General features: G+C 39.7%; 1 protein-coding gene across 1 annotated transcript in view; it reads right to left on the reverse strand.

The window, feature by feature from the left end:
* Positions 1-25,658, reverse strand: part of DNAH5 (dynein axonemal heavy chain 5) — a 244,685-nt gene that overhangs the window by 175,274 nt on the left and 43,753 nt on the right. The window contains exons 15-22 of the mRNA XM_086676209.1: positions 25,382-25,588; positions 20,362-20,533; positions 18,023-18,168; positions 11,933-12,098; positions 11,085-11,321; positions 9,610-9,800; positions 9,435-9,522; positions 2,871-3,004 (exon numbers count right to left, since the gene is read on the reverse strand). Of these exons, the coding sequence (XP_086532335.1) occupies positions 2,871-3,004; positions 9,435-9,522; positions 9,610-9,800; positions 11,085-11,321; positions 11,933-12,098; positions 18,023-18,168; positions 20,362-20,533; positions 25,382-25,588 (1,341 nt within the window). The remainder of the gene's footprint in view (positions 1-2,870; positions 3,005-9,434; positions 9,523-9,609; positions 9,801-11,084; positions 11,322-11,932; positions 12,099-18,022; positions 18,169-20,361; positions 20,534-25,381; positions 25,589-25,658) is intronic.

Below are 25,658 nucleotides of genomic sequence, written 5' to 3' on the forward strand. Positions count from 1 at the left end.
AGGGAGACACAGAATCGGAAACACGCTCCAGGCTCCGAGCCACCAGCCCAGAGCCCGACGCGGGGCTCGAACTCATGGACCGCGAGATCGTGACCTGGCTGAAGTCAGACGCTTAACCGACTACGCCACCCAGGCGCCCCTACGATACCATTTTTAAATGGGTTAAAATTTTACTATGATTGCCCCTGTTTTTGTAACTACTCGGTTACAAACTTTCCTAGGTTTTGTGTGTCTGCCTCAATTCTGTTTTTCTCATAATCCGTGTTATATTTGATGTGCAACTTTGCAAAACAGTGTTTTCAGGAATGTTTATTGTATGACAGCAGAAATGCCTATAATTACCTTTCAACAAACTCTAACCTGACTCTCATTGGGCCATATTTTTTTTTAGATCAGCCTCTTGGATTATATAATAGATAATCATATCACGTATAAACAATTAAAGATTTGGCTCCTCATTTCTTATGCGTCTACCTCTTGGGAATCAACTTTTTCTATTGGCTTATATTATAATTTCAGAGATACATCTGCGTGAGAAAAAATGTTTTAACTGAGATAGAATTTTAAATGCCATTATTTGAAAAAATATAGCATACCAACAGCATTCTAAATGGCCCAGTCACTTAAGTAAAGCTTACCAACCTGCACTAAACCAAATGGCTTCACTCCAATCCCCAAATGCAGTGAAAGTGTCCCACATGCCTCGGGTCTAATAGCCGTTGAGACGTCCCAGACTTCAATTAAAATTGGAAAGCTAAGCCCGCCACGACTTATCCCAGCCAAAGTGACCCCCTTGCGTGGACTGAGATGTTGACATGCACACCCAGAATGAATTGCAACAGTATGTAGACATTCACAAGTGTAGGATGACGTGGAGAATGAATTACAGATTACCGAAGATGCCAAAATATGGGTAGAAATTCCAGAATCCTGAGCTCTTTAAACATCCTAGACTTTATAATATTAAGAACATACCCTAACTAAATACGTTGAGACTCTCATTTATCTTTTCTGATGGTGTCACTCTTTATTAAGTTGGAAGTTTTTAAAGTGGAGGTAACCTAGGGCTTAAAGGAAAAATTGCACGAACTGTGGATGTAGAGCTGAAGCTATTTTTATTGCCAAGGTTATTTAAATTGTTTGGTCCAGCTCATCTTTCCAAGCCAGGCAATGTTGGAAGTTGGTGGCTAGCCTACGGATCTGCTGAATGTAGGTCAGGTTTACAATCTGATCCAGCCAGCGATGGCAAGAAGAAAGGGGCTGGGATCATAGGATTTTCCATAGTTGAGCCAGAATCACCCAGAAGGGTCTTTGGCTATAGAGAGCTGATCATGTCTAGTATGATGACGAAGTGTGTATTTATTCTTCCAGAAACACTATGTCCATCTCGTCAGTCTGGAAAAAGTCCAAGTTATTCTAAGTGCCTAAGATTTGCACACTTCCTTCGTGTAATATAAAAGCAAATGCGACAGAAATAACACGGAGATAAGCATTTTGTTGCCAGCAGTATGCTAATTTCAACGACAATGCTTACCCTTAGATTTTCATAATAGTGGCTGCTTATATTCAGAGAAAGTAATGAGCTTCATTATTGATTTATTTCATTGTATGTTCCATGATTACTGCAACATGTGGAAATATATCTGAATGTTTATCATCACCATAAAATACTTACCTTTATCATGCATACAGAGCTTGATAAACTAAGCACTAGATAAATATTTGTTAAATTGAATTATGTGAACACTGTCCCTAAGGCAAAATTAAATACAGGACCTTCAATATCTTAAGAAAGGAATATTGAAAATGCATAAATGCAAAAGCTTCCAGTTCCCTCAGGAACACATTAAAATTAAACTTAATAATATTTCTTCACATGGTTACAGCAATGGCAGCTCTCAAAATGTTTTCAAACAAATGAAGCTCATTCTATCAGAACCGAGTAATAGAAAAGATGTATTTGCTGAGTGACAACTATTCCCTCAACACGGAGAGACATTTTTAAAGAGTCAACAGGTATTGGCGGCAGTGTGAATATAAATTGTGCGTAAGTAGAAGCTGACTTCAGGGTTCTGAATCCTTTTGACAAAAACAGGCTTGCCTGAACAGAAAGGGGGGAGCTGAGAGAGGAACAGGTTGGAAGAAAACTTAATCCTAATGTACACCCCTTTCGAGTACAAGTTTGAATTGATAACACCTATTTGCTTTATTTTCCCTATGACCTCGTCTCCGTGTGGTAATACACATACGTTTTCATCTGATAGTTTATGAGATTTACCTGACTACACAAATAGGGAAAATTAAGTATAAGCCTTATTCTGCTTCAGATGATACTAGTCAGTACTGACTAGTAGTCACTTGTGGTTTGAATTTTTTAAGTTTATGTACTTACTTTGAGAGAGACAGTAAAAGTGCGGGAGGGCCAGAGAGAGAGGGAGAGAAAGAGAACGCCAAGCAGCCTCCACGCTGTTGGCTGCAGAGCCCGATGTGGGGCTCGAAGCCACGAACTGTGAGATCATGACCTGAGCCGAAACCAAGAATCAGACACTTAACTGACTGAGCCACCCGGCACCCCTTAAAATTTTTTAACAGTTAGGTTTATTTGTACTAAATCAGTAAATACATAGACTTAAAGCATTAAACAGAACACAACATAAAACATAGGAATAATGGTCCTTTTTCACCTCGCAACCTAGAAAGAAAAAGTTTTAGGTAAACAAACATTTGCTGAGCACATCCAAGATTCCACAGCTCCTCACCAAAGGCACCGTGGGTGAGACCCAGGCTACGTGTAGGACACAAGCTTGTGACATTCACACAAGTACATATTGTAAAGCAAAGGGTTCTGGTGGCAAATCCTTTTGACATACCTTTTTGGTGGAGTTGATGATTGTGCTAAGCACAGAGACTAATTTCACAATGTCTTTGTTATCAGACACATTCTTATAATAGTTCCTGGTTTGCACAGGAATGGGTAAGTTTACAGATGCTATTTCAAAGGTATCTAAAACCAAAAAAAGAGAGAGAGAGAGAGAGAAATTTATATCAACAGCATAGGGAACATGCTTTAAAAAGATGAAGGGGTAGAAATGCAAGCTGGTGCAGCCACTCTGGAACACAGTATGGAGGTTCCTCACAAAACTAAAAAAAGAACTACCCTACGACCCAGCCATTGCACTACTAGGCATTTATCCACGGGATACAGGTGTGCTGTTTCGAAGGGACACACGCACCCCCATGTTTATAGCAGCACTATCAACAACAGCCAAAGTATGGAAAGAGCCCAAATGTCCATTGATGGATGAATGGATAAAGAAGATGTGGTATATATATACAATGGAGTATTACTCAGCAATCAAAAAGAATGAAATCTTGCCATTTGCAACTATGTGGATGGAACTGGAGGGTATTATGCTAAGTGAAATTAGTCAGAGAAAGACAAAAATCATATGACTTCACTCATATGAGGACTTTAAGAGACAAAACAGATGAACATAAGGGAAGGGAAACAAAAAGAATATGAAAACAGGGAGGGGGACAAAACAGAAGAGACTCATAAATACGGAGACCAAACTGAGGGTTGCTGGAGAGTTTGGGGGAGGGGGGGTGGGCTAAATGTGTAAGGGGCACTAAGGAATCTACTCCTGAAATCATTGTTGCACTATATGCTAATTTGGATGTAAATTTAAAAAAATAAAAAATTAAATTAAAAAAATTAAATAAAAAAATGTTTTAATTAAAAAATTTTTGAAAATAAATAAAATAAAAAGACGAAGGGATTTCTATAAGGAAGAAATTTCTATAAAGTAAGGACCTCTGACAATCTGCTTCTTTGTAAAAAGCAATTGAAAACTTGTCAATATCAATTTTTCAGGACTCTGGACATTACCCAAAGCTTGCAAGAATCCAAGTAGTGTTTCTTTATTTAAGAAGAAATGCTAAGGGGCACCTGAGTGGCTCAGTCAGTTGAGCATCCAACTTCAGCTCAGGTCATGATCTCACAGTCTGTGAGTTCAAGCCCCATGTCGGGCTCTGTGCTGACAGCTCAGAGCCTGGAGCCTACTTCGGATACTGTGTCTCCCTCTCTCTCTGCCCCTCCCCCACTATGCTCTGCCTCTCTCTCAAAAGTAAATATTTAAAAATTTTTTAATTATAAAAAAAAGAAAAAATGCTAAAATCTTGGCAACCATAGTGAATTTCGAGGTGTTTTAACTTCCCTAGGTCCACTGTCCCCTCCTTGGCAATGTGTTTGCCTTGAGAAACACAGCCACAGCTTAGCATCACCCAGGAGCCAGACTGGCTTTGGAGCCCCTCAAGAAGCCCCAGAGAATTGTGAGTATTTGACTCATCGTGATGTTCTCTAGAAAAGCCCCATCCAGAGTTTATCTTTATTTGACTTGACTCAGAATTCACTGGGTAAAAAAACAAAAAACAAAAACAAACAAACAAACAAAACCCCTATCACCAAAGCATTTATTAGAAAAAAACGAGCAGTAACAATTAGCTTCACAGATGCCTGAGACAATGGTACTCGTTGAGATAAACAAGAGGTTGGCCAAAAAAATTAAAGATCTGAGGAATGAGATAGATATCCACAGAGGGTGTTGTAAAATCGTGATCCCCTGGGGCTCTAAAAGTCATGCATATGTACAGAGCTGTGCACATGCCCAGGAAAGACCTAAAATGCCCTGATCTTTTACTTTGTCTGAACTCAGGGCCTCGCACAATCAGTAAATAAAGGCTAAGGCAGTCCTGAAAACCTCCTGAGCCGTCAGGTACTCCAGCCAACATACCATCCCCTAGGCGAAGGGTGTAAGACTTACTGGTTCAGAGGATTAAGGAAATCTCTAGGCAATTGTTAGCTGACCATGAAACTAACGAGAAACTCCAGCTGTGCACACCACAGGAAAGGCAAATTCTACAGAATTAGTCCAGGAGAGTCCATAAAGTCAAAAAAGAAACAAACAGTGACAACAACAACAGACTGGGGACAAGACAGCCAGATTTTCAAAGGTGCCACATTCTATTCTTTAAAATATCAAGTTTTTCACAAAAATAATAATGGTCAGCCATGCAAAGATACAAAATAGCAGTCCCCACACACAGGAACAACAGCAGTGAATAGAAACTCTACATGAGAAAACCCAACTATTGGAATTACTAGACAAAAATGTGGATATCAGCTGTTATAAATGTGTTCAGGGAATGATAGAAAACCCTAACTAAAGAATTAAAGAAGGGGGCACCTGGGTGGCTCAGTCAGTTAAGCCTTCAATTCTTGATTTCGACTCAGGTCATGATCTTACGAACGGTTCCTGAGTTTGAGTCCCACACTGGGCTCTGCATTGACAGGGCAGAGCCTGCTTGGAATTCTCTCTCTCTCTCTCTCTGTCTCTCTCTCTCTCTCTCTCTCTCTCTGCTTCTCTCTCTGTCTCTCTCTCTCAAAATAAATAAATAAACTTTAAAAAAAAAAGAAAGTGTGAGAATCATGTGTCACAAAATAAAGAATAGCAATAATGAAATAGAAATACAAAAGAGTTGAATGCAAATTCTGAGATTGAGGAGAACATAAATGAAATGAGAATTCACAAGAGGGGCTCAACAGATTACAGTCTCTAGAAGAAAAAAATAGTGACCTTGAAAAGAGTTTTGTTAAGACAGAAGACTAGGTTATGGATTTAAGGTATTTCTTCTTTTTTAATGTCCATGTTTAAGATTATAAATTTCCTTCCAAGTGCTATTACAACTACATTTCATAAGTTCTGGCATTTTGTGTTTTCCTTTGCTTTCATCCTAAAAGTACTTCCCAATTTCCTTTGTGATTTCTTCTTTGGCTCATTGGTTATTTCAGAGTGTGTTATTTAATTTTTATGTATTTGGGAATTTCCCAAATCTCCTGTAACTGATTTTTACAATACGGTGGGAGAATGTACTTTGCATTATTTGAATCCTTTCAAATTTCATTTCAATACTCTGTAATTCAGCACAATGCCTATAAAAATCACAGCTGCCTTTTTCTGTAGAAATTCACAAGCTGATTCTAAAATTCATATGGAAATACTAGGGACCCAGAATAGTCATCAACAACCTTGAAAAAGGAAAATGTTGGAAGATTCATTTTCCAACTTCAAAACTTACTTCAAAGCTTCAGTAACCAAGACAGGGCGGTGCAGAAGATCAATGAAATAAAAGCAAGGGTACAAAACTAAATGCTTACTTTTACATTTATGGTCAACTGATTCTTTTTTTTTTTTTTTTTTTTTTTAATTTTTTTTTTCAACGTTTATTTATTTTTTGGGGGACAGAGAGAGACAGAGCATGAACGGGGGAGGGGCAGAGAGAGAGGGAGACACAGAATCGGAAACAGGCTCCAGGCTCTGAGCCATCAGCCCAGAGCCCGACGCGGGGCTCGAACTCACGGACCGCGAGATCGTGACCTGGCTGAAGTCGGACGCTTAACCGACTGCGCCACCCAGGCGCCCCTATGGTCAACTGATTCTTAACAAAGGTCCCAAGAAAATGCAGCTGGGAAAAAACAGTCTTTTCAATAAATGGTACTGTCACAAGTGAATATACAGAGGCAAAAAATGAATTTGAAATCCTATTTCACTCAAAATGGATCACAGGCCGAAATATAACAGTTAAAACTATAAAATATGTTAAAAAAAATAAAAAACATAGCAGTAAACCTTCATGACCTTAGGTGAAGCAACAGTTTCTTTTTTTCTTTTTTTTTCTTTTTTTTTAAGATTTTATTTTTAACCAATCTCTGTACCCAACATGGGGCTCGAACTCATTACCCCGGAGATCAAGAATCACATGCTCCGCCAACTGAACCAGGCAGGTGCCCCACAACTGCTTCTTCTTCTTTTTTTTTTTTAATGTTTTTATTTATTTTTGAGAGAGAGTGAGAGTGTAAGCAGAGGAGGCACAGAGAGAGAGGGAGACATAGAATCTGAAGCAGGCTCCAGGCTTTGAGCTGTCAGCACAGAGCCCAACGTGGGGCTCGAACCCACAGACTGCAAGATCATGACCTGAGCTAAAGTAGGAGGCTTCACTGACTGAGCCAACTAGGCGCCCCTGTTTCTTTTTTTCTCTTAAGTTTATTTATTTTGAGAGAGAGAGAGAGAGTACGAGGGAGGGGCAGAGAGAGAGAGGGAGAGAGAGAATCCCAACCTCTGTCAGCGGGGAGCCCAAAACAGGGCATTGGATACTTAACAGACTGAGCCACCCAGGCACCCCACCCCCCACAACCCTTTTTTAAATATAAAATCAAAAGCACCAAAAAAAAAAAAAAAGCAGCTAAATTGGACTTAATCAAAATTAAAACATCTATACTTTCAAAGATACCATTAAGAAAGTGAAAGACAACCCACAGAATGGAGAAAATATTTGCAAATTATGATATTGTATTGAGGTAATTAACTGTTACAGCTCACCAATGAAAAGACAAATAATCCAATATTTTAAAACATGGGCAAAAAATCTGAATAGACATTTCTCCAAACAAGATATACAAATGGCCAAAAACCACGTAAGATGCTCAACATCATTAGTCATTAGGGGAGGGCAAATCTAACCCCCACTGAGGTGCCACTTTACCCCTGCGAGAATGGCTACAACCAAAGCAGACAAGGGCTGGTGAGGGTGCAGGGGGCTTTTGAGGAAGCCTGACACACCGCTGGTGGGGGTGGAAAATGGCACGACTGCTCTGGAAAACAGTTTGGCACGTCCTCAGAATGTTACGCATAAAGTTACCCTGCGGACTCAGCCATGCCACTCCTCGGTACAGACCCAACGGAAAGGAAAACAAAACATGTCTGTACAAAAACTTTATGCAGATGTTCACAGCAGTATTATGCACAAGTGTCCAAAAGCAGAAATAACCCAAATGCTCAACTAACGGATGCATCAGGAAAATGTGGCATGTCCATACAATGGAATATGACTCAGCAATAAAAAGAAATGAAGTACTGACATTTTGCTACCACATGAACCTTGAAAATACCATGCGAGGGGCGCCAGGGTGGCTCAGTCAGTTAAGTGTCTGACTTCGGCTCAGGTCATGATCTCAAGGTTTGTGGGTTCGAGCCCCGCGTTGGGCTCTATGCTGACAGCTCAGAGCCTGAGGCTGCTTCGGATTCTGTGTCTGACCCTCTCTCTCTGTTCATCCCCCCTGCTTTTGCTCTGTCTTTCTCTCTCTCAAAATAATAAATAAACATTAAAAAAAATTTTTTAAGAAAAAGAAAGGGTTATGCTAAATAAAGGAAGTCACAAAAGACCATGTACAGTATGATTCCATTTATATCAAATGTCCAGAGCAAGCAAATCCATAAAGACAAAGTAGGTCGGAGGTTCCCAGGGGCTGGGGGGAGGGGGATGGGGAGTGATAAAAATGATCTAAAATTAAATAGTGGGTGATGAGCATACAACTCTGTGAATATACTAAAACCACCAAATTGTACACGTTAAAAGGATAAATTCTTAAATAAAGGACACATTGTATGTAAGTTATATCTCAAAACTGTTATTTTTTTCTAATGCAGCTTATTTTTTTAATTCATTTGTCATGACAAACACATACAGGCAACTTTCCATTAAACATTTTTTCTTCTCCATTTTAGACATAATTCATGACTGAGCATATTCTGAGTTTAGAAAATTCTGCATTTTAGACTATTTTAGGAAGTAAAGCAGTGTTTCCAAATAGTATAAAAATTGAAGTTAACACAATAACATACGCTTTTTTTTTTTTAGCTTCAATAAATACTATTGTAAGTTGTGGGCAACACTGTTCTGAGCTATCTTTCTCTTTCTCAGTGACAGACTATCTCAAAGAGGTACCTGTTTCGGTTTCTTGTGATGGTTAGCTGATTTACCATGCAGGAATATAAATAATAATTGAAAATTACATGGCGTCTCCCTTTTGCAGGGTTGCTGTAGAAAGAGTTTGCAGGACTAAAGACAACATTTAATATCGCTAGCAACTGGATATCATATGTTCTCTAATTTTACAGACTATAAATGAAAACCATGAGACATACGGCAAAAATCACAACACATTAGCACAACAGGACACATACTGGGTTAAAATACAAACTATGTCTTAAATGTCAGAAAATATTCATTGCAATGATGACAAGTTTCTCTTTAAACTGTGAGACTAAAGTCTTCCTTGTCCCCCTGTTCTTTTCATTACCAGGGACCAGAAATCAGTGAGGCAGCCATATCTGTGATGTATACACTAAATATATAACATTTATAATGGCGATATTAAAATACGTGGACCTTCATATTATATTAACTTAAAACTGGCTCATAGATTTATATTCCAATCAACACTGATTTAAGAATTGCACGGAGGGAAAATACATTTCAGCTCCATCAATGTTGGTTTTCAATGACTGGTTAAAAAGGACTAAAGGAACATTTACCTTGAGGTTCATTTTCTCCAATTTCAGCATCAGAATCACTGTCTTCATTATTCTGCAAAGCAGCCATTGGTCTTTCCTGCATCTTTTTCTACAAAGCGAAAGGATATTCTTCAGCTCAGCCCCATCCATAACAGAAGAACCTTCCATATGAAATAATTCCTTCACCCACACCCACCTTAGACAACAGCTCGCTGCTCCACTGTCTAATGCCCTTGGTGACATTGACGATGCACTCCACAGCTTTGTTCAGCGTCTGCTGTATGTCTTCCAGGGCAGGGGCCATGGCAATGTTGGGAATGGCCAGAGTGATGTCCGCCCGGAAAATGGGCAGACTGTTCTGCTTCCTCTTCGATGTACTGTTACTGTCTGAGTTAACACAAAAGAGGGAAGCCTTACTATTTTTTATTTAAAATGGGTTTTATTTCATTTTAAGCTGGAAAAATTAAAGCACCTAGAACAATACATAATAGATATATATAATCAGACAAATATTTGGTAGATGAATGAAAACGAACTCGTTTTATCCAACATAACAACAGTTCAGTGGGACCGACGCATTTTCTACTGATGCAAGCCACTGGTGCCCCCTCCATAACGGACACCCACTATGTGGGATCAGGCTTAAATATGTAAACTGTTAGCCAAAATACTGAGAAGGATGCTGTTCACATACCACCATGCCACCAAATTAAATGTTAAATGGAGAATAAGGAAGCAAGGCATGAAGAAGAAGAATAACTATCAGAATAAGGCAAAGTCAGAGCACATAACCAGTTGGGAAAATTTCAAATAAAACACCTTTCTACCACAGTGTGTATAATCCAAACTGGGAGCAGTGAAAGAGTGGAGAAGAAATAAGGTGTAACTTACCATTTATAACTAAGGGGCTTTTAAAGTTGCATGTAGGTATAAGTATCAGTATAGCATAGATATATAAATGGGGGGGGGTGTGCACGTGTGTCTGTAACTTTACATAGTTGGAAATACCTGCAATATATACAGTTGGAAACACATGTGATTTAATATTCAGCACATCAACCAACGCTTGATAAGTTCTAATAATACCCTGGTGTTAAATAAAAGGATTATCTTCCCTTCCAAAGTGAAATAAAGCATAATAAACCATGCTACCAATCAAAAAATCCCTTCAATGTATCCACTGTTACTCATCTACTTTTAATGATTAAAGACGCTTCCCCTTAAATGCCAATATTCAAAATAAATAAAAAGGGTTTATTGCCCTATTATTTTTCTATCCTAATTAATATTTTATTTTAATTTTTAATTTAAAATGTAATTGCAGAATGTCTCTAGATTTGATGGATTTTTGTGGCTCATCTGGGAATGCAACATGTGTTTCTGAACTGTGCTGAGGACAGGATGATTGTATTAAGAATGAGCAAACTAGCTGGAAAGTAGCAAATTGACCCAAAAATAGTAAAAACATTTTCTGTTTTGGAAAGTATGGATTAATAAGACCTACTTCACAGAATTATTGGCATAATCAAAGTTCATAAAGTATAAACTTACACAGAGGCTGTTAGTAAATGGTGGATTTTTTTTAATTATTTACAAATAGCAGGAATATACACACACACAAGCAGCAACCATGCCTGACCCGCCAGTAGGCAAGCTGTGCAGAATTATTACCCCGGAAGTTCACCATGTTGCAGGAATGAATGCGCTTGCGGATGGCCTCCAGTGCGTTTCTTGTAACTTTCAGAAGCGCATCCGTGTTTAGATGGTTAAAATGGGAGAGTAACCCGCAGGCTTCCTCTTCTAATATCTCAGTCTCCTTCTTCTTTCTCAGGACTGTCGCCAAAGGCAAGAGGCCTGCCGGGGCCTTGAGGGATGACGTCAAGGTGTTGGAATTTCCTTCTCTCTTTGCTGTTACAAGATGAGAAGATGGAGGGAGATGGAAAGAAAGAGAACCATCTATCGCAATTGAAGAGATAAGATAAATTACGTGCAAGTTTAATCATACTTAGATGTCAGATTTCCTAGAAAGCGAGGAAGAGGAAATTGGGGCACCACATGGGTTATTGGAGGCCTCTCTGCTCCACAGTGTGAGGAAACAGGAGGAGAGGCCTGAGCTATGGCTGAAAAAGCAAGACGGGGCCTCAGGGACCTGGGTTCTGATGCTCTCTCTTCTATCAACAGCCATAAAGCCTCGGAGGAACCACTTTCCTTCTCTGCCTGTCAGTGTCCTCATCCCCACGAAAGGTTTGCTTTAGGATAGACAGAGATCCTCTAATGGCAATTCCAATCCGTCATCCATCCTACTCTACTGACAAGGTACATGCTTGTAGAATTTCACAAAAAAATAATGGGACTAATGACAATAGGCTCAGAATCATAACTTCAGATTTATAAATGTCCTTATAAAATTGGGAGAGTGTTTACAGAAGTGTGAAAGTAACTGATATATAGCAAATGAAATTTTAGTTTTCAGTAATGCCCTTGGACAAGTAAGACCCTTCCATTACCCCATCTCTTACCTGAACTTTCGTTTTTTGAATCAGCACTATTTACATTAGATACTTTGTCACTTTCTTCTTTGGACAGAACTTCCACATCCAGCAACATATTTATTAGTTCATTCACTGCTTCCTCCACTAATGAGCTTTTAAAATTTAGTATCTGAGCACCATTTACACAAAGGTCCTACCAAAAAAAAAAAGAAGAAGAAGAAAAACAGTGTCATATTTGTTTATCTAGTTCTTTTTTTTCTAATGTTTATTTATTTTTTGTTTTTTGAGAAAGAGAGACAGAGTGTGAGCAGGAGAGGAGCAGAGAGAGAGGGAGACAGACTCCAAAGTAGGCTCCAGGCTCTGAGCTGTCAGCACAGAGCCCAACACGGGGCTCAAACTCACAGACCATGAGATCATGATCTGAGCTGAAGTTGGACACTAAACCAACTGAGCCACCCAGGCACCCCTGTTTATCTAACTCTTAAGACCATATCAGTACCAGTAGTAATGCCATAGATTTAGCCTCTAGATTGGATTTTGGCCTCCAATAATGCAGGGCCACACCCCTCACATTAATCCTGGCAGGTATGTAAAAGAATGCATTAAAGATAAGAAGCCAACTTGATCAGCTCAGGTAGACCAAAATTATACTTACTTCTCCAACAGTAAAGAAAATACCTCCAAATGCTTATCATCAGCCTCTCTGTCCATGAAGCTTCCTTTATTTCACATCAATCTGCTCTAGTCAGCCTTCTTTCTCTCCTCACCTTTGACAATAAGCCATAGTCAGCCCCTAATTAATTTCAGATATTCCACTCCCCTCTCGTGAGATTCCATGTTTCTCAAGAATGAGATTTAACAAATATAAACTAATAATGATTGGGGCACTATGATCAGTTCTGTAGGGTGATAGATACAGATAGATAGATGATAGATAGATAGATAGATAGATAGATAGATAGATAGATAGATAGATAGAGACAGATGATGTAGACAGTCAGCAATTTACCACCTAGTTGGACAATAAGTCCATGCAATAATAGACCCTGTTAGTTGGTCACAGTCTCTGGTTCCTTTCCAAGGCCCACCATTACTCATCTTGAAACTCTTCTAATGTGCTCATGGACCATCTACTCCAAACGTCAGCTTCACGGCTCATTTACCTCCTCATCACCAATGACCTTCACCTCCACTCCGCTGCTGCAGGGCACATGGCATTTTGATACCATTTACATAGGAACATTCTGATGTGTCCTGAAATAAACTATTAAACTTCTTTATCATCAAATAAAGCATAAAATAAGAACTTCACTCCCAACTCACAACTTCACCCAACTACCCATCTCTATCCCTAGCCTTGAGACAATTATGAAGAAGAGGCAGGTCGGAGATTGGGTAAGGGATGAGATAGAGTTAGTACCATCTAGTAAAAAGTAGAGACTGCAGCACCAAAATTCCTGGGTTCAGATCCTAGTTCTGGGAAATCTTTGACTCCCAATCTGAAAATTAAGTGGTGATTATCGTAGAACCTACCTTATGTTATTGGGAATATTCCATAAGCTAATGTATGTAAAATACTAGAATAGTGCCCGGCACAAAGTAAGTACTCAGGAAGTGTTTGTTTTTATTACTGGTCAGCAAAGCACACATAACCACAGGACCTACATTTGCCAAACTTGCTAATCTCATTCCATGTAAATGAGCTCCTTATTTTCTGAGAGCACTAATATTTTTTAGAGTCTGTATCCTAAATCCTTTCACTGTACACAGCCTTTCCTAATGACATGCTTTCTCACTTCAACCATTCTTTCATCAATATCCTTACCTCCATCACTCCCTCAGCCTTCCACTGCCCCAGCCCGGAGAAGCCCAACCCACATGAACCAGGTAACCAACCCTTTCCACTTGCACAGGCAAGTCAAGGCAACGCACGTACTTGGCACTGGGAATGTGGTCCCCAAATTCAGTCAGGCCCCTAATGCTACCCGGAATCATTCTACAGGACTACAGTCACATTCTTCTACCAGGCCCCATAATAGCTATATCCTCAAATCTTTACACTGTCCTCTTCCATATACTCAGCCAGTGACCTTGATTTTTAGAGCACAAAGCAAATAAAGGCCAAGAGGTGGGGACTCACCCAAATCCCTGACCCCATGCCCTCACCCAGAAGATAAACTGGCCTCTATCATTAACCCCTTATCCTTTTTCAGTGAATGCGGGTATGTCCCCTTCTGTTTAAGAATAATCACACAACGTGAGCTCTAAATCACAGACTACCCTGCTTCCCAGACACCATACTTACTAGCCATTCCCTTTCCCCTTCCCCCTCAGCATAAGAACATACTCGGTGAACTTTAACGCAACATCTTCCTCCAGCTACCATAACAAGTTTCTGCCTCAGGGCACTTCTTGTTCCCTCTGCCTGGAATTCGCTTCCCCAAAGTTACTCCCAAGGCTTTCTCCCTCATTTCCTCTGCTCAAATGTAATAGCAGAAGTCATCCCTGCCCATCAACATAAATCACAACTGTCTATCAGATACTCCTTTTCTTCATTACCCTCTTAGTTTTTTTCCACTGAGCTTATCACCTCCTAACTTGTTGGGTTACTGGCTTTTTTGTTTACTTGCTCTTCTGAATCCTGAACTTGAAAACGGGCTCCGTGAAGGCAGGGATTTCATCTGTCTTGCTCATTGCTGTATCCCCAAGTAAATAAATTCTGGGGCGTCTGGGTGGTTCAGCTGGTTAAGCCTCCGACTCTTGGTTTCGGCTCAGGTCATGATCTTACAGTTTTTGGAATCGAGCCGTGTGTTGGGCTCTGTGCTGACAGCATGGAGCCTGCTTGGGATTCTCTCTCTCCCCGTCTCTCTGTCCCTCCCTCACTCGTGAGCATGCACGCGTTCTCTCTCTCTCACTCTGTCTCAAAATAAATAAACTTTTTTAAAAAAGCAAACAAATTCAAGAGAAAGCATTCACTTAATTGGTAATCACTCATTTTGGTAAGCAAAATGCAAATTAAGATTAGGTTCTATGATTCTGCTACTTAAACTGAAATGAATAAGTTATAATAATTTCAAAGTATTTATTTCAATAAATTTATTATATTTTATTTATAATAAATGTGTTGTTTTATTATATAACTTATAATAAAATCTGTTATAATTTATTACTATTATTATAAAACAGTATCTGTTGAAAGATAGTGAAATTGGTACCATTACGTTGCCGATGGCATTGGAAGCTGATGCCATCCTTTTGAAAAGCAAGTTGGCTACAAATATTAAGAGCTATTAAATGAAGCCACATTCTTTGATGCAATAATTTTGCTTTGAAGAAAGAAATAGTCCTAAAGGGGAAAACATGATACATATAAATATATTCATTGCAGCTCTTGGCAAAATAGCAAAACTTTGGAAACCACCCAAATGTCCAGCAACAGGGAATGAGTAAGTAAATTAAGGTACATGAACTCAATAGAATATTCTGAAGGCATCATTAAAAAGGTGGCTATAAAAGCCACATAGCAACATGAAAAATAGTTCTTGAAAAAATGTTAAGTGGGAGAGAAAAACACTATTCAAAATCTGCTGTAGGGGCACCTGGCTGGCTCAGTCATTGGAACATGCGACTCTTGATCTCAGGGTTGTGAGTTCGAGCCCCATGTTGGATATAAAGATTACTTTAAAAAACTATTTTTTTTTAATCAAAATATGAGGCACCTGGGTGGCTCAGTTGGTTAAGTGTCTGACCCTTGATTTCAGCTCAGATAATGAATCACACCTTGCGAGTTCGAGCCCTGTGTCAGGCTCTGCACTAACAATGTGGAGTCTGCTTGGGATTCTCTTTCTGCCTCTCCCCTGCTTGTGTGCTCTCTCTGTCTAAATAAATTTTTAAAAAATAAATAAATAGTGGGGCGCCTGGGTGGCACAGTCGGTTAAGCGTCCGACTTCAGCCAGGTCACGATCTTGCGGTCCGTGAGTTCGAGCCCCGCGTCGGGCTCTGGGCTGATGGCTCAGAGCCTGGAGCCTGTTTCCGATTCTGTGTCTCCCTCTCTCTCTGCCCCTCCCCCGTTCATGCTCTGTCTCTCTCTGTCCCAAAAATAAATAAACGTTGAAAAAAAATTTAAAAAAAAAAAAAAAAATAAATAAATAAATAAATAAATAAATAATAAAAAACAAATCAAAATCTGCTGCACGTGTAGCAGGGGATCACAACTTTACTGAGAGGCATATAAAACAGTCCGTATACCCAAACTGTAACAAGTACAGTCTAAATGATAAAAAAAAAAAAAAAGTATTTTTCCCATTTTTAAAAGCTTGTGCTTAAATTTAAAAGAAATGTATTTTTATAGAATAATCCTGATAATAGGGGTAACATTAAAACCATGAAGCTAAGTGATTTCTCAGAGGGCAAGAGCATGACAAATGAGCAGGGGGGCGCGGGCAGGGGGAGTTTGGGGTCTAGACACAGCTGGTGAGTCTGGGAGAAGGAAGAAATAGGAATTTCTAAAATGCTGACATTTAATTTTGGTTATCAGTAGTAATTTAATGTAAACTGAAGATTACCACATATGCAGAAAAGGTAACATGTGTTACCGGGACGGGACTGAGACTACTATTCTGCTTGGGACATTGGTCTTTGGCTGGTGTCTGGGGGCCTGGATTTGGGGAAGGTTCCCACGGCTCCCCAGCTGGTAAGACTGGCTCACTGCGCCTACACGGCCTGTGCAAACAGTGTGGTTTATGCTGCATACCTGTTTTCCTTCTGGATACCTGGGATTTTGGTCCATGCTAGGGCAGACGGTGCCTATGTGACCACACCCAATAAAAAGCTTGGGCACTGAGTTTCTCATGGACTTCCCTGAGCAGAAATGTTGCAAACAGGTTGCTGCATTTTTGTTGCTAGAGAGAGAGTAAGCTCTGTGTGGCCCCTCATGAGAGTGAGAGAGCATAAGGAACGCACACATGCATTCCTCCAACCCCCCACCACCTCGTTTCCCTATGGCCTGGGTGTCTTTACTATATCACTCTAGTAAGTCTCAGTCTTTAGTGCAAGTAGGTGCTGACTCCCAGGAGTCTTTCTTACCAATCTTCCATTCTTTTTTGTTTTTTTAAGTTTATTTATTTTGAGAGAGACAGAGAGAGAGGGGGGAGGGGCAGAAAGAGAGAGCAGGGGACAGAGGATCTGAAGTGTGCTCCGTGCTGACAGCAGCGAGCCCGATGGAGGGCTCAAACCCATGAACTGTGAGATCGTGACCCGAGCCGAAGTCTGACACTCAACCAACTGAGCCGTTCAGACATCCCTTAATCGGCCATTCTTATAAATCATCCTTCTAGTGGAGGTGGTCTTGAGGACTCCTGACATACCATATCAAAATCATCACTGATGAATTCTTATAATCAGGATGCCCATAGAGAACACTGCAGTGATGCCAAAGTCTCATTTCCAAAGGGCCAATTCATGGAACACTGTTTGTAGGATCTTAATCCTGGTATAAGGAAGAAAGTGTTCCATTTGGAAAAAAAAAAAAAAGTGTAAGAAATAATGGGTCAAAGCAAGTTACAAAGGCTCTCCCAGGAGACCTTCTGAAAGCTGTTATTTGAATATGTTAATGAGTGAAGAAGCTGCCAGGGTAACTGGGGGAACGGTCCTTACCCTGAGCAATCTGCACCCAGACCCAGCTTTCCCGGTTTCCTGGCAGTGACTCTGGAACTGTGTACCATTGGACACCTGTTTGGGAAGCAGTGCTCCACAGAAATGTTTAAGGAAGAAATTCTGCCCTGAAGATATTTAAAACAATCGCCTAATTAATTAGCACTAGCATACTGGAAGCTCTTCAACAAAATAGCTCTATTTTTCAAAAAATATGGAAAAAACGAGAAACACGTCCCATGGCAATTTCCCCTCCTACTGGTCTGAAAAGAAATGATCTGCTCTTCATGTCTAAGTGACTCCTTAGATACGTTCCTCTTCATTTTCAAATTACTGCCAGAAAGCTCTACGTTTGATCACACCTATCGCAGAGCAATTACAGACAGAAGAAAAATGTGTAACTTATGCTTCGAAACATGCCCTTTATTTAAAAATTTTTAATAAAAACATCAATCTCCTAATAACCTTTGTCATCTGGAGGAACTCGGCGCAGGTAAGTGGCTCCTCCTGGGGAAGCCGGCAAAGCGGCGTGCTGCTCATTTCTTCCAGAATGGCATCAATGCGAAACTCCATCAGATCGTTGACTCTGGCAAGCAGCAATTCCAGGTCCTCTTTGGAAAAAATAAAAGTGAATACAAGGGATGAAGCACTTTTCTTTTTTCAAAAAAAAATAAAAATAAAAATAAAATAAAAATGTACACGGCCAAACTGCAGTGGTGAAATCAGGATTATGGTCCCTGGGGACCACTGTGTCTCGCTTGGTTTTCTCACACTGTCCTTCCTCTAACTGGTTTCCTGGCTCTGGCTCTCTCAACCTGCCTCTCTCTGACTCAAGACTTCAAGGACTGGCTCGAATGCATCTCCCTCAGGAGGCTTCCTGTGACTCTGCACATATTCAAATTGCCCCCTCCTCCTGCGCTGGCACTGACCCCTGAGCATCCTTCTAGCTCTACGTGCGCCATATTGCCTACTCATCTACTCATGTGTCTTTTCTTCTTCTAGAATTCCTCTTTGTCATCCTTGCTTGTTCAACACAGCTCTGTACCTATTCTTCAGGAGGTATTCAACAGATAATTCTCTGTTAAGATTTTGTTTTTAAGTAATCTCTACACCCAACATGGAGCTTGAACTCACAGCCCCGAGATCAAGAGTCACATGCTCCACCAACTGAGCCAGCCAGGTGCCCCAACAGATATTACTGAAGTGAAACAATCCCCTCGGTTTTTCTTTTACTGTTAGTTTCATAAGGTACATTTTTTTAAAGTTGCGCTGAAGTAATATTGAACACTAAGTTCAATTGACAGAAAGGTCAATTCCAGAGGAAATTAACACTTTTACATCAAAAGTAGGAATGATGGTTAATAAAGCTCTATCTAAGGGATAATATGGTTTTCAACAGATGCCACAGAGTAAATTCTCTTTTCTTCTGATTCGGTTTTCATCTAGGAAATGAAGTTAAAATTGAATACAGGAAAGTCCATATTATATACTCATGATGTATCAAAGATGTAAAATGTTCCCTTAAATAAATACCTTTACTTCCTATAGAATAAGGCCTTAAAAGTTTTCAACCATTTCTAAGTTAATATCAAGATACCAAAAAGTTTTGCCTGGTAAGCTTATTTCCAACTAGAAGAGAGCCAACACTTTTAGGTAAGCATGAATGCTAAATAAAATTCTTTACTGTTTCTGATTCTATAAAGCTTCTTCGAGGACATCTGTGACCCACCCCATCCCCCAAGATGTCCACATCCTAATCCCCTTCAAATGCTACCTGATATGGCAAAGGGGACTTTGCAGATGTGATCAAGTATCTTGAGATGTAGAAACTGTCCTAAATTATCTAGGTGGGAATTATCTACACTAGGTGAGAGCAGTGTAGCCATAAGAGTCCTTATAAGAGGAAAGAAGGAGAGTCAAAGTCCATGGAAACAGAAACAGAGAGAAGGAGATTTAAGAATACTATGTTACTGGCTTTGAAGATGGAGTGACCATGAGCCAAAGGATGTAGGTGACCTCTGGAAACAGGAAAGGATTCTCTCCCCCAAAGCCTCCAGAAGGAACTATCTGTGCTGATACCTTGATTTTTAACTCCCTAAGAGTCATCTTGGACTTCTGACATCCATCTCAGATCCTTCATGTAAATTGAAAAAAGAAAACAGAATACGAGAACTAAGGAGAGCTTCTTTAGAAGCTAGCTCCTGTCCCAGGTAACATAATAATAAGACATCCAAATGCAAACATTCTAATCCTAATATTCTCTAGGGAGAAAAGTACTAACGTATAGCTTGGTAGAGCATGTTCTAACTTGGTTGTGATAACTCTTATTATGAAGTTTTTATACCTTTTATTAAATATCTCCTTCTAGAATGTTAGCCTATTTCCTCCTGTTTTAGTTCCCAGGGAGCTGTATTTTGGAAAGAATATTGTTTTGGAGGCAAGGAAACCGGGTTCTAAACTCACCCTTACTGCTTACATCTATATCACATTAGCAGTCACCCAGCATCTCTGGATCACAGTTTTCTAACTTTAAATTGACCATCTTATTGAAAGTCGAATGTCCAATAGTAAGTATGATTTTTAAATGCAGTTAACCTCTGGGAGATAAAATTAAATAGTTAATACGTATAGTTTCCAGGAAATTAATGAGTTCGTGTATTTTGGTAAAATTCCCTAAGGAACAGCTTAAGAATAACGGTCTCATTTCATTATTTATATCCCAGTATCTAGAAGAAATTATACCATAGGCGTTAAGAACGCAGCCTTTCAAAAATGAGAAATAATAACTATTCAGACAGACTTACTGATCTTCGCAAAAGTGTTTTTTAAGTACGTCTCAATGTTCAGTGATGTCCAGGTCAGTGCAGCCAAGCCAGGCTGGAGAGCTTCGTCCACTTTAGCCAAATGAGGGACCATCAGTTGCTCTATGGTGGGAGGCATTTTTGACTTCACTCTCTGGTATTCGGCCAGCATCATCTGCAATGAAATGGAGGTTAAATGATCAATGAATACCACACTTCTACTATCTCATTTTTTTTCTTATCCAAAAGGATGGCTTTTAGTTAAAGTCCAGCTGTAGGGCTCCAACAGTAGCCCGGCAGGTAGAGTGGCCAAAACAACACAAGAATGGGAGAGGCAAAATCTCTCCCTAAATACAAATTCCTAATCCAATAAAATACAGCTGAGAGAAATTAAGAGTAGGAGTTTCTCACCCCTTCCCCTGTCCAAAAAGGGGAGAAAAGTTCTAAGGTCAAGTGACTTTCTAGACCAGGTTACCAATGACTTAGTCTGTGCATCACTAAGCTCATTCATTCAACTTTGTATGCTGGCACCACCCACTTCCTGCTCCTCTGGGCAATTCCTGTGGACCATACACATCACCCAAAATGCTGGGGTCACCAGAAATCTGCCTCAGCCCAAAGGAAACAAAAGCAAAAATGAACTATTGGGACCTCATCAAAATAAAAAGTTTCTGCACAGTGAAGGAAACAATCAGCAAAACTAAAAGGCAAACAACAGGATGGGAAAAGATATTTGCAAATGACATATCAGATAAAGAGTTAGTATCCAAAAGCTATAAAGAACTTATCAAACTCAACACCCAAAAAACAAATAATCCAGTGAAGAAATGGGCAAAAGACATGAAGAGACACTTTTCCAAAGAAGGCATCCAGATGGCTAACAGACACATGAAAAAATGCTCAACATCACTCATCATCAGGGAAATACAAATCAAAACCACAATGAGATACCACCTCACACCAATCAGAATGGCTTAATTAACAACTCAGGTAACAATAGATGTCGATGAGGATGTGGAAAGAGGATCTCTTTTGCACTGCTGGGGGGAATGCAAACTGGTACAGCCACTCTGGCAAACAGTATGAAGGTTCCTCAAAAAGTTAAAAATAGAACTACCCTACGACCCAGCAGTTGCACTACTAGATATTTATCCAAAGGATACAAGTGTGCTGTTTCGAAGGTGCAGAGGCACCCCAATGTTTATAGCAGCATTATCGACAATAGTGGAAGTATGGAAAGAACCCAAATGTCCGTCGACAGATGAATGGATAAAGAAGATGTGGTATATATATACAATGGAATATTACTTGGCAACCAAAAAGAGTGAAATCTTGCCATTTGCAACAACATGGATGGAACTAGAATATATTATGCTAAGCGAAATTAGTCAATCAGAGAAAGACAAATATCATACGACTTCCCTCATGTGAAATTTAAGATACAAAACAGATCAACATAAGGGAAGGGAGGCAAAAATAATATAAAAACAGGGAAGGGGACAAACCATAAGAGACTCCTAAATATAGAGAACAAACTGAGGGTTGCTGGAGGGGTTGTGGGTAGGGGGGATGGGCTAAATGGGTAAGTTAAGGGGCATTAAGAAGACACTTGTTGGAATGAGCACTTGGAGTTATATGTAGGGGATGAATCACTGGCTTCTACTACTGAAATCATTATTGCGCTATATGCTAACTAACTTGGATGTAAATTCTAAAAAAGAAAAAAAGAAAAAAGAAATCTGCCTCAGCCCATTGCTGGAATTGTAAGCCAAATCTTTTTTTTTTTTTTTTTTTAAGTTATCTATATATTTTTGAGAGAGACAGAGACAGTGTGAGAGGAGGAGGGCAGAGAAGTAGGGAGAGAGAGAATCCCAAGCAGGCTCCACACTCAGCGCAGCACCTGATGCAGGGCTTGAACTCACAAAACCACGAGACTGTGACCTGGGCTGAAACCAAGATTCAGACACGTAACCAACTAAGCCACCCAGGAGCCCCACGTCAAGTCTTGATGTAAGACCCAAAGCATATAAGGAGTCAGGAACCAGCGTTGATGCCAACAAATGTCATGGCTTTAGGTATCATCTGTATGCCAAAGACAACTAAATTCACATCTCAGCCCAGATCTCGCTCCTCAAATCCAGAATCAAACAAGGCCTAAGCCTATTCAATATCTCCAATTGAATATATAAAAGACATTTCAATTTAACATGTCCAAAACTGAAAGTTTGTTCTTCCCCAAAACCTTCTCTGCCCACAGCATTCTCCATCTCAGCTGACGGTGGCTTCTGTCTGTCTCTCCCGCCCACAGGCAATCCATCAGGATATCTTGTTTGTTCCATATTCAAGAGATCCTATATCTGACCTGTTTACCATATGCAGTGCTACCACTATCGCTGACTCTCCTCTAAATTACTGTAACGGTCTACCGTTGTCTCCCTGCTTCCACTAATGCCCCGTACAGTCTGTGCTCAATTTAGCCGCAAGAATGACCCTTTCAAAATGTAAATCAGCCTGGGTAATACCTCTGCTTACATAGCCATATGCCTTCCCATCTCATTCAGGGACACAAGCTCTTATGTTGGTCTACAAAGATCTACCCAATCTGGTCCCCATTACTTCTTTGATCTCATCTCTAATCATTCTTCTCATCCCTTACCTACTCTTGCCCTACTGTCATCCTTGCTGGTCCCTAGCCTCAGGTCCTTTGTATCCCCTTCAAATAATTACTCGAATGCCATCTTCTCAATTCAGCCTGTCCTGAATACCTACTTCATATTGTAAACCATCACCAAAAACCACCCAAACATTTTATCCTGTGTCCTGCTCCATTTTTTCCCATAGTGCCTATCACGTTCTAATAAACTATGTAATTTATCTATTTAGAATGTTCATTGCTTATTTTCAGTCTTACCCAACTAGAATATAAGGACAAGAGTTTCTATAGAAAATTCTCTTCAAGAATTTTGTCTGCTTTGTCCAATGCCCTGAAAGAGGTGCATATAGGAGGTGATCCATCAATATTTCCCTAATTTATTAATTAGTTGTTATCAGAAGGAGTGCTTGTGATTACAAACTCATGGGTTCTGTCCTACAATGAAATTTACCTGTTGTATAATATTGAACTGTGTCGGTATTCTGTTCATATATTACCATTTGATAAATTTTTTTAATGTTTATCTTTTATTTTTGAGAGAGAGAGAGAGAGAGAGAGAGAGAAAGTGCAGGGGAGGGACAGAGAGAGAGGGAGACACAAGACTTGAGGCAGTCTCCAGGCTCTGAGCTGTCAGCACAGATGCCAGTGTGTGGCTTGAACTCACGGACCAGTCCGTAAGATCATGACCTGAGCCGAAGTCGGACACTTAACTGAGTAAGCCACCCAGGTGCCCCATACGTTACCATTTTAAATAAGACTAAAAGTACTTGCAGCCTACCTTTTTTCATAATGTTAGTATTAATAATAATTAATTATAAGAAAGTAAATTTAACGTACTTCTTAAATACAATTGTTTTTAAGCTCATATTTGTAATGTGCATGTTGATATTAGTTTGTCATTAGATCAACGTTTACCCATATGTTTTCCCTGAACTACTAGCCCTAAGAGATTCTATAAGGAAAAGTGGTCCCTGGATGAATAAGCTTGGAAACCACTGTATACATGATCCCCCTTCTTGGAAAGTCACAATTAAAATTAATAATTCTGCAAAAACCACAAGAAAGAAGAAAGCCAACGGACTTTGTGAATTTTGTTAAACCCAACATTTCCCAAATGGACCACATAATCCTTTCTTCATACAATACTTTTCTGCAATTTCTCTATATCCTTTCAATTTCCATGAAAACCACTTTGAAAAAGCCTATGTTGGATGGTTCTATTAGCAGCTACTTATACATTTCCTCAATCAATTATCCACGGCTTATCTATTTTCAATGCCCATCACTTATTCTACCTGGAAAGCAAATCAGCAGACCTTCTACCTCTCACCTTAATCCTTTAACCCCATGAGATATTATTCATTTTATGATAACAAACTGAGGCTTCAAAGGGTAAAACAATTTGCCCAAAGATAATGATTTGTATCCAGATCAAACTGGTTTTAGAATCCATTCTCATAACTATTAGTCTATGTGGGCTCATTTCTTTCCTGTTTGAACTACACTCCAAGGAACAGATGAAGAAAACAAGTTCTCAGCATAACTGTGGGAACCTGGGAGCTCTGTTAAATATTCAGCACAATAACTCTGCAACATCTGAGATGGTCCTCCAACCTACCAAAATATCTGCTCTTACCAGTTACTCATGTTGCACACTTGTCCTCTTCTGTCAGACCCATTAACATTGGGGCAACCCGTAGCCTTCTACTCTACTTTATCTACATTCTCTTCCTTGGAGATCTCATCCAAGACAATAACATTAAATACCAACTATATTTTATCTATTTTTTTTATTCATCTCTACACCAAATGTGGGGCTTGAACTCATGACCCCAAGATCAAGAGTTGCGTGCTCTTCCCACTGAGCCAGCCAGGTGCCCCTAAATGCCAACTATATTCTTAAAATTCTCAAAAAGAAAAAAAAAATTTAAAAATAAATTTAATAAAAATAAAACTCTCAAAACTATGCCTTCCACTTTGACTCCTCCACTCTACTCCAGACTTACCTATCTATCTGCATGGATAATATTTCCACTTAGATCTCTCAAAATCATCTTCTACTTCAGATGGACATTATTGATTTCCTCCTGTAGTTAGTTTTTACGATAGTTTTATCGTAAAAACTATCATGCCTTTTGCTCCCACTTGAATTCTTGCAATGTCTTCCTGGTGCATTCAAACTTATAACCTGGGTTTACATGATCGGTGATGAGCTGGCCTCCACCTTCCCTACAGTCACATTCCCTCTCAATCTCCACCTCAGTCATCCTGCGCACTTGCTATCCCTCAATAGTGACATACCACCAGATTTTTTTTTTTTTCATGCAAACTGGGCCTAGCCAGAAAGAGGAAAAAATTAAAGTACCATACCTTCATGTTACTGAAGTTCTTTTTGTATACATCCTGTTTCCGGAACAGGGCAGCCGCCAATGGTGACACTTCCAGACCCATCTGTGACATGCACTCTGTCTCTCTAAATAAGGTTAATATCTGTGGGTCAAAGTTTACAAACAATTCCCCCGTGCCTGGAGCCTTCACCAATAAAGATGCCTCAAGTCCTATGTGAATTTCTTCAATCTGTGTCAAGAGATCAACATTTTTACTATTAGAAAGTTCAGCGCTTCCACAGGGGGTCTAGCTCAGTCAT

This window comes from Puma concolor, chromosome A1 (assembly GCF_028749965.1).
Source record: "Puma concolor isolate L17-30 chromosome A1, mPumCon1.1.hap2, whole genome shotgun sequence".
Classification (NCBI taxonomy): Eukaryota; Metazoa; Chordata; class Mammalia; order Carnivora; family Felidae; genus Puma; species Puma concolor.